Source organism: Cydia pomonella, chromosome 3 (genome assembly GCF_033807575.1).
Source record: "Cydia pomonella isolate Wapato2018A chromosome 3, ilCydPomo1, whole genome shotgun sequence".
In the NCBI taxonomy this organism is placed as follows: Eukaryota; Metazoa; Arthropoda; class Insecta; order Lepidoptera; family Tortricidae; genus Cydia; species Cydia pomonella.
The window spans coordinates 5,721,865-5,731,357 of NC_084705.1; the positions used below are offsets into that span (position 1 = coordinate 5,721,865).

Genomic DNA, 9,493 nt, shown 5'->3' on the forward strand with positions numbered 1-9,493 from the left:
GCACTTCTCTTACCTTCCATCGTTCCGGCCGCTGTGAAATTGTTTGTACCTTGTACGTCATTTGAAAACTATTATTGTGTTTGCCGGTTCAAACCGTGAAATATTTCAACTGACACATATACTTTCGGACGTAATTGTAGCAACTAGGCATATTATACAAGAACACATTCATTGCGTTAATAGCGCACATAACTGCTCGTTAGATAATTTTTTTAAGAAACTTACTAACCTAACTAAAAGTAAATGAATAAAATATCATTTTAAGCGCCGCTTTGAAATAGTTGTTAGTATCCCTGCGAAGTTGGAATGTCCCCTTATAGCAGAAGCGTATTTAAATATTTGGCGCCCCGGATCAGTTAGATTCGCCGCCCCATTAAGTGATCGATGATCACAATGTTTTAGTTTTAATAATTACTTGAGCTTAGCTTAAGTTATATGAATATCATGTACCTACATTAAGAAAGAGCGGATTTTTCTGATAAAGGTTATACATATACAAGGAGGACTCGGATCCAATTGTTTTGAAATTGAATTTAAAGAACCTAAATAAAAACGCGAGCTTAGCGAGTAAAATTTTTTCTGTACAAATAACGCAATTTGATAGCCACCTGAGAGCTCACGATTGTCGCTCTCAATAGCTAGTACACACCTAGTCGCTGTGGCCGAAACCGGCCAGGACAGGATAAACCCATAGTGCAAGCTCTGCTTAGTTTGCCACCCTTTGCAGTCTGCCGCCCCGGGCCATGGCCCCCTTGGCCCTAGGGTAAATACGCACCTGCCTAATAGGAAGTGGCTGTTCCCTTTTTACGACGGCGACGACCACTTTAACATGATAAACATCGAGTGCCCATAAAAACGTCTCTACAAACACCGCATTAGATGTAGACAACTTACTAAAAAGTAGTGTGCGGATTATTAAACCGTTAAAAAAATGTCAGAAATTTTGAAGGTATTTTGTGTAGATTGCTGTAATATTGTAAAAATGGGTGATAGTAAACACCTTATATAGACAATCTGCGTCTTTTAGATTCCCGTGTCATGGCCAGCACTGGCGATGGACCGTATACATTTACAATCATCAAGACATTCATAAACCAAAATTACTGTAATTTTATTGTCATTGGGTCATTCAATATAATCAGGTATTAAATTCTTATTCTTCTTAAATACCTGATTTGTCCGGGTGTCGCCGGCGACGGATAAGTCTGGAAGGACATCATTATCACATTCTTAATAGTTTTTCTCATTTAACTCCATTTTCCCTTAATTTAATTAGGTTATTGGCAGGGTTAGTATTAGGGTATTGGCAGGATGACGTTAAAAATGATATTGTTATTGATATAATATATTCAATTGAATTTTGGTTTGTATCGTATAACCAAAACGTGCACAATCCTTTGTTTTCAAGGGTTTGCAATATACATATACATGGCGTCCCAAGACTATGGGACATCAAGGGAAAATACCTTAAATATTGTAGATAGGGTATTTTGCTGAAAGAAGACTTTACGTTATTTTTAAAAGTCAGTAATTCGGCATTTAAAGATTTTCTAAGAATTACTTGCTTCATCTGGGAATCGAACCGACTTAATAATTTTCTTGAAATTTGAGTCAAACATTTTACGTTGTTCCTTTTTTTTTAAATACTATGTTACTTAAGAAGAATTATTATGTTTTGTCCATTCTTTCGATTGACATCATAAAAATAGGGGTTATTTTTTTTTCACATTTAAGTCGGTTCGATTCCCAGGCGAAGCAAGTAATTCTTAGAAAATCTTTAAATGCAGCATTACTGACTTTTAAAAATAACAAAGTATTCTTTCAGTAAAATATTCTATCTACGATATTTAAGGTACTTTCTCTTGATGTCCCAGTCTTGGGACGCCCTGTATATTCTAATCTATTTCATTCCTTTTACTGAACGAAGTTATGACGTTTATATTCTCCCTGGCCGTTGGGAGCCCTTATCGGTTTACTACATGGACTGATACTCCTGCCTAATAATAATCGTTACCTAATGAATACTTATTTTATTGTATGTTCTTCTGGTCCGGATGATGAGTATGAGACCTTAGACGCGTACAGAAGCCTCTCGGGGTCATGGTGTAGGAAGCTTGCCGCAGGTCGAGCGTGTCGGTGACGGTGCGCGTGTTGCTTGCAGGGTTCGAGTGCCGCTGCGGCGGGCTGTTCTGCGCCGTGCACCGGTACAGCGACAAGCACGACTGCTCGTTCGACTACCGGGAGCTGGGCGCGCAGGAGATCCGGCGCAACAACCCCGTCGTGGTGTCGCAGAAGATACACAAGATATGAGCCCACCATCCCGTCTATCCTTTACTCTAAATAAACTGTCGATCGAGTTTGTGTCTCTCATTTACGTATGTAGATTGACCGGCGCAGGCCGCGCCGCCTAGTATTTAGTTTACCGGATTCTTCGACTTCCTTTTGACGGTTTTCGGACAGAATTGATCGTAAATGGCAATTTTTAACGGTAAATAGGACGCGCAGACTCGATCCATCTAAATTTAGATTTATTTGTGGCGAGAATTTTACTTTTAAATTTTTATTAAAAGTTGTAGATAAAGTTCATTTGGGTAGGATTTCAGGATTAATTTCGAGATACGAGTAGCGTTTTGAATATTGTCCATTCACCTCCATTGTAAATATTAGATATAATTAATTATAGAAACAAATCCTATATATTGTAAAAAAATTAAAACTCCAAAAAAAGCTACATTGTTATGATTCCGACGGAGAGCATAACGTGCTTAACATATACGAAGTAACAATTGTTAGCTGCTCAGCGAGCGGCGGGAGTCGCTCTCGTGTATATTGTACAGAAGTTAGCGATACTACACAACGACCGGCGGCACCGGTGTGCACCGCGCGGTACACGGCGATACTGCGACCGGCCGCGCACGCCCGCGAGCCGGAACGTCTGAGGAGCGTTAGTACTGGCATTTCGGTTTGGGAAGTCGTCGCTTTCTTATTTGTCTAACATTGGCGTAAGTGACTAGTGTTTAGCGAGATTGTGGTGTGTATCGGATAAGGCGAGCGTGCCCGAGCCGGCCGCGTCGGCCGCGCGACTCGTCGGGCGCCGCGACCGCCGCAGTCGTGCGACTAGTCGGGCGCCGCGACCGCCGCAGTCGTGCGACTAGTCGGGCGCCGCGACCGCCGCCGTCGTGCGACTAGTCGGGCCCCGCGACCGTAGTGTATAGATTTTTTCACCAAAATCGTTAATTCCGTGTAGCAAACTTTCCATCGCATTTTTTCCCACAAATTTTTACCCATACCCTTTTTTGTCATTCGCTTATATCCGTATTCTCAAATTATCGCAACATTTTTATTAATATTCCACGGCGTCTTTTTCGCATATTTTTTATTTCTTAGGCGATAACATTACTATTCTTTAACGTTCTTGGGTTTAATTTTTGTAATAGAATTTTTAGCTACGTGTCACTCTTCACTCTTGCTATCTATTTCATATTTTTCTGATGTCATATAGGTACCTTAATACTTTCTTGTCATCAATAACGTTGTACCGGGACAAATTGTGGCACTTAAAAAAACTGGCCAAGTGCGAGCACATCACACAATTATTCTTATTTTAATTTATTACAAACGTGAGTGAAACATCTTTAAAAACCTGCAGGGGCTGTAGGGATCAGATCAAAAACCAGATAAACAGAAAAGTTTCATGACGCGGTGGCTTATATCTCTGCAACACTAACATCTATATGCATAGTTTTGATATAGATATTTAGAGAAAAGATGCTATTACTCAGAATTGAATGATCGCTGACATAAGTGGCGCTGATTTTGCGCTAGTAAAGACGCATTCTGAGCTATAAATGACCCTAATGCGCGGTGTTTATTTTAATGATTTACATGGACCATTGACGGATACCTACATTAATACAACAATAAAATAATTATGTAGGTACGTGGGATTATAACAAGCTATAAAAATAAAAATGTGGGATTTTACACAGATATTTTACGAAAATATCTAGAACCGGGTATGTCCTTAACCCTTTTCCAGGCATAGTACGATTTATCAACCACATACGCGCCAATAGAATTTCAACCTTAGACATCCAATTTAAGGTTCAAATTATATTGCACTTTCGGAATATGTACCTAGTCTTCAAATGAATCATCAAAGCTGGATTTATTGGAATATATTTGATTTTTTTGGGAAAACCTTGTAGATTGTGCGGCCTGGAAAAGGGTTAAACTACGTCCAAAAGGGAGGTATGTGCACTGTAAATATCATCTCGCTTTGTGTGGTAGGGAACAGCACAGCGGATGCCACTCCAGATCTAGAGCAGAGCCCAACTGGGGAAGAACCTCCACCTTACGGAAAACCGCAGCCAAATAACACTAGAACCTACTCATAGTATTGTGTTCCTGCCGGTGAGTAAGGTTGCCAGAGCTCAACGAGGGTACGGGTGATCATTTATTTACATTTCCGTCTTTGGGTCACTTACATATGTGTATCAAATTTCAACTTAATTGGTCCAGTAGTTTCGGGGCAAATTGGTTGTGAGAAACGGACAGACAGACAGACTGACGCACGAGTGATCCTATAAGGGTTCCGTGTTTTCCTTTTTAGGCACGGACCCTAACGGCTTGGAAAATATTAATTATGATAAATATTTGACCTAAGAAATAAAAATGTTGCGATAAATGTCAGTAGGTAATATTTGACAATAGAGAAACAAGCGAATGACAAAAAAGGGTATGGGTAAAAATTCGTGTGGGAAAAATTGCGAATGGAAAATTTGCTACACGTAATTAACGATTTTGGTGAAAAAATCTATACACTCCGCGACCGCCGCAGTCGTGCGACCGGTCGTGCGACTAGCCGGGCGCCGAGACCGCCGCAGTCGTGCGATCGGTCGTGCGACTAGTCGGGCGCCGTGACCGTCGCAGTCGTGCGACCGGTGGCGCGACAGTCGGCGCGATGCCGGCCCTCCCCCGCACTGCTCTTTGTGTGAAAATTTTAAGTAAGAATATAGTTATACATATTATAAGTAGTCGACACTTTATATTATTACACATTATATAAGTAGGAAAGAATTATTTAGCTTTTTTTCTTTTTAATCACAATATTATTCAAAATTGTATGTTTTATTATGTAACTTGTTCATTTAGTGGTGATGTTGGATCAATAATACTTACGTATCTATTGTTTCGGTCGTTTGTCCACGGTAGACTTACTAATTGGTTGGACTTAATTATTTAATGACTTTTGTTGTATATTTTGTTAGGTCATTGATTAATTTGGTCTTTTTGCTTGAACACAATCAGATAAAAAGATGATGTTAATAATGAATGATTTTTTTCTTCTAACTTGCTGTTTTAATTTAGTTATTCTTCTATTAAAGTCATTAAATTTTCAGGAACATGATACGTTGTTGTTTTCTTTGAAACCACCCCAATACTACGACATCTATTCTGTTCATGGTTTTGCGGACAGTGTACAGTCAGCATTTGTTGAAGTAGCTAAATGGCGATCACGAAGCTGCATCTAAAGCGAACTTAGTATTAATATTTATTGCAATACATTTGGCCGCGTCGGCTGTCGCCATGTCTGATGTTGGTTGTACGGACGTCTGTGGAGAAATTATATGCTATTCGTTTTTAGGACTCATTTAGACGGTGCCAGAACTCGCATGCAACTTTCATTACATTGCGGTATTTGACCGGTCGGCTGAATTGATGTAATGTAACTTCCGGAAGTCCACATTGTAACCTAAATAGCATATAAATAATATATTTATATAACTACACTAAATTCTCTAGGGCCTATAACGATAGTAAACTACTTTCCTCAACATGATATTTGGTTGTAGTGAACCAATGACTCGCTGAATAGTTACGTACAGCCAATGGTTGTCCAGGTTGTGGTTATCAGAAACTGGCGCGGCGCAGCAGTTAATAGTAACGTATAGTATACGTGAGTTTGTGATACGTATGTATACACGACGTTATCAATGTCGTCATACATTTTTCTCTAGCGAGCTGACAAAACCCGTTACTTGTCACCATAGACATACAATATAACTAGACAAGAAGCCGAGCGACCAGGGGTAAGAGAAAGACATATATGACGTCATCATGACATCATAATATGGGGATACCATGGTCGCGAAAAATTACCCTAAAATGTAATAGGAAAACGATGCAACAAGTACTTAAATTACGTAATGAGTGAGTCGCAATTTTGACTCCCTAACTTGCGAAGTATCGCAAGAGAAATCGCGAACATAACGGATTATTTGTTTTTGTAGTAATTTGTAAGTAAGCCTTACTTACCTATATGAAGTTTTGAGTTGATATAAGATTAGGTGATTGTTGGAATAAAAAAAAAGGATAAACTATCAAAAGAGGTAATTTCTTTATTCAAAACTTATATTATTATAACTGTACTTACTAGAAATAATAATTAAATGTGTCGTTCTCAAGAAAAAGGTACCACATAGTCGCTTACCATAAGGATACAATTTGCTTGCTCTCTATACGAATAACCTGTAAGAGCGTCCTTATGATAAGCGACAATGCGGTACCTTTTACTTGAGAACAACACAAATAAGTTGAATTTTAGGCCATAATTTGGTAAATAATTATATAATACAAGCATTTCAAAATGGAAACAACCCTATTGCAGCGAAGGTTCTTGACGGTGTGCTTGAGCGACACCTCAGTAGATACGCAGTGTTTGGTGATACATAATTTGGTTTTTGAGCTGGTGTGATTACTGGGCATTTTCGCGAGAAGAAATCGTTTTTTTTTTTTCTAACGTAGGTAAATTTTATATTTTTCCTACTCAGAATAACGAGCTCTTTAGAGAAAAAAGGTAGGAGAAAGGAAATGTCCCAAAATTTTCAGTGATTTTACCTACTCTCGATTGTGAAACCGCCGTACAAAGTGTTTGAAATATGGTAACCAATCCGTTATAGGTACCATATTTCAAACACTAAACGTAAAATTTGGGACGCTTTTTTTCTTCTAGTAGGATCGAAGGAGCTCGTGATTATGAGTAGGAAAACATTAAATTTATATATTTTAGAAATAAGTTGATTAGATTTCTTCTCGTGATAATGCTCTACTGAGAGTGCTATTTTGGTTCTGAAACACACCGTTAGAAAAATTTTGTTATATTAGCTTCGTTAGGTAGTCTCGAACGGTTAAAGAGCTCAGTGTGGAGGACTACTCTACGACTGTTTATCATTGATGTTAATCCGCTGATTGTCGAGCTCAGCAGCACCATGATTGGCTGTTCAACCGGTGGTAAAAATTACAAACATAAGTAACGCCGACGACATGGTGCTCTTTAGCTGTCGATCAGTGGAATGAAAAAATTAATAAAGGTTTATGACACGTACATATCATCAATATTACTAAAAAAGTATGATACTCATTTTCCGAGCAGGTAATCCTACCGATAGTTGAACCGGTGACACTCGGTGGTTTTGCCTTGAGCAGAGTGTTCATTTTTTAATACCTAGGACATAATTACTAAAATTCTAAAGGACGATGCGGATATTGAAAAGGAACATAGCGCACTGACATTTATAGCTATAATATTGATTCGCAGTATATGATTTTAAGCTAACATGGTCATTTACATTAAAACTGTTACTTAAAACCGAATATTTGTTTAAATAAAAAATCTTACATTTTGCGCGTTGTACATACTGTGGGGGTCAAGAAAACTTTATTTACACATACACTTGTAACCTGTGGATCAATTATATGAAGTTCAATAATAGCTTCAGAATGCTGTTGAGACTGCCACGACGACGACGTGCACGAATGGACGATTTCCATGACATGATGAAGAAAAGAATTTTCTCTCTCCTCTCCTGCGGGGTAGTATTAATCAATTTTAACAAATACATTATTTTAGAGTTTAATACTCATATAATCCGTAATCCCATGTACCAAGCCTCCAAAGAAGTAATTTAAAAATTTAAGTCTGTGGTCTTAATAGTACAACGGGTTATTTCTACTAGTTACCACCAAGTTGTTACTAGTGGTAACTACTAGGAACTTTTGTCCACCTTTTACCACAGGTAACTACTGGGAAATAAAATTCCCACTGGTAATAGGTAGGATTTTTAATTCCCAGTAATTACCCCCAATAATTTGTTAGAGTTTAATACTATTAAAACCCGTAGACGACCCGTGTACCAAGAACACAAATAAATACTTCAAAACACTGTGAGACCTATGTTAAGATGTACCAACTCTAATAGTGTAAGTCTGTGGTCTCTTATAGTGTAACGGGTTATTCCCACTAGTTACTATTACTTATTTAATAACAGCCAACTTACGTGTATGAACAAGGTTGGAAAAGAAAACTTTTCGATGAAAGTTCGTTTGCCCAGTTTGCGGACACAATGTTGTTCAAAATGTTTGGAACAAATACGCGAGTATTTGTGAGGCATCCAATTTGATTTTCTAGTTCCCGCAATCCATTCTTTAACAATTTCATCCTCCGTCGGAAAGCTGGAAATATCAAATAGCTTAAAACTCCCGAAATATAGGGTAATTGCAGGGGACTTTTTTTTCTATTTGTTTGCAACCCTAAATAAAATACTACTGAATTTGACTGGTTTACATAACCAAACTTTCTGTTTTATTTTTAGCAATAATTTACTGATATCTCCTATTTTATCAAGTTTTTCATAATCCAACTAATGATGTAACTCAGTAACTTGGTTCCTGTGAGATTTGAGAAAGAAATACACGATCAAAATACGAAAAACTTGTACTTACGCATAAAATGTTACACCCGCTTATTTTCGCAAGCTATTGCTTTTGTAGGCAACCACTGAACACCCCACCATGTTAATTGTACGTAAAAACTTCTTACACCTCCATTAAATACTTAATAAACACAATCATTCACTTTATAAAACCTCTACAATAAGAAAACCACTTTGTTTACTAGCACTCTTGACAATATGATTGACAGTTTAATGTATGGCATCTTGTGGGATTTTGTCTCTTTCACTCTTATAAATTTTTGTATATCGCCATCAGCCTCCTTCCTAAGCTGCCATAACCCGACCATGAAAAAAAACCCGGTCGGTGATAAAGACAAAGCATTGCACTATTTTCTCTTTCCTCTTATAGGAATCGCAATAAGACTATCTTTCTCTATCAAAGAGTGTCAGGCCCTTGCTTGTCACTATACCCGTCACTTTCGCGCTTACGTACTTGTTAGAACGTGACAGCCATGGTGACAAATGATAAAGAGCCGACCATCTTAGCCCTACAGAGGCTAGTCAATTTTTTTTTTTTTTATAAATATAGGACAGTACTACACAAATTGACTTAAGTCCCACAGTAAGCTCAATAAGGCTTGTGTTGAGGGTACTTGGACAACGATATATATAATATATAAATATTTATAAAAAATACATAGAAAACACCCATGACTCCGGAACAAATATCCATGCTCACCACACGAATAAATGCCCTT

General features: G+C 38.1%; 1 protein-coding gene and 1 long non-coding RNA gene across 5 annotated transcripts in view; one reads left to right on the plus strand and one right to left on the minus strand.

The window, feature by feature from the left end:
• Nucleotides 1-5,410, plus strand: part of LOC133515896 (AN1-type zinc finger protein 6) — a 39,383-nt gene extending 33,973 nt beyond the window's left edge. For all 4 annotated transcript variants that reach the window (XM_061848527.1, XM_061848529.1, XM_061848528.1 and 1 more), the window contains one exon: nt 2,162-5,410. In XM_061848527.1, coding sequence (XP_061704511.1) covers nt 2,162-2,310 — 149 coding nt within the window. In that variant the 3' untranslated portion in view covers nt 2,311-5,410. The remainder of the gene's footprint in view (nt 1-2,161) is intronic.
• Nucleotides 5,411-7,006: 1,596 nt separating this feature from the next.
• On the minus strand, nt 7,007-9,195 carry LOC133515897 (uncharacterized). Its single transcript, XR_009799129.1, has 3 exons — nt 8,785-9,195; nt 8,340-8,514; nt 7,007-7,868 (listed from the first exon to the last, which is right to left on the minus strand). It is a non-coding gene; the product is annotated as an uncharacterized LOC133515897 (long non-coding RNA).
• Nucleotides 9,196-9,493: the final 298 nt, after the last annotated feature.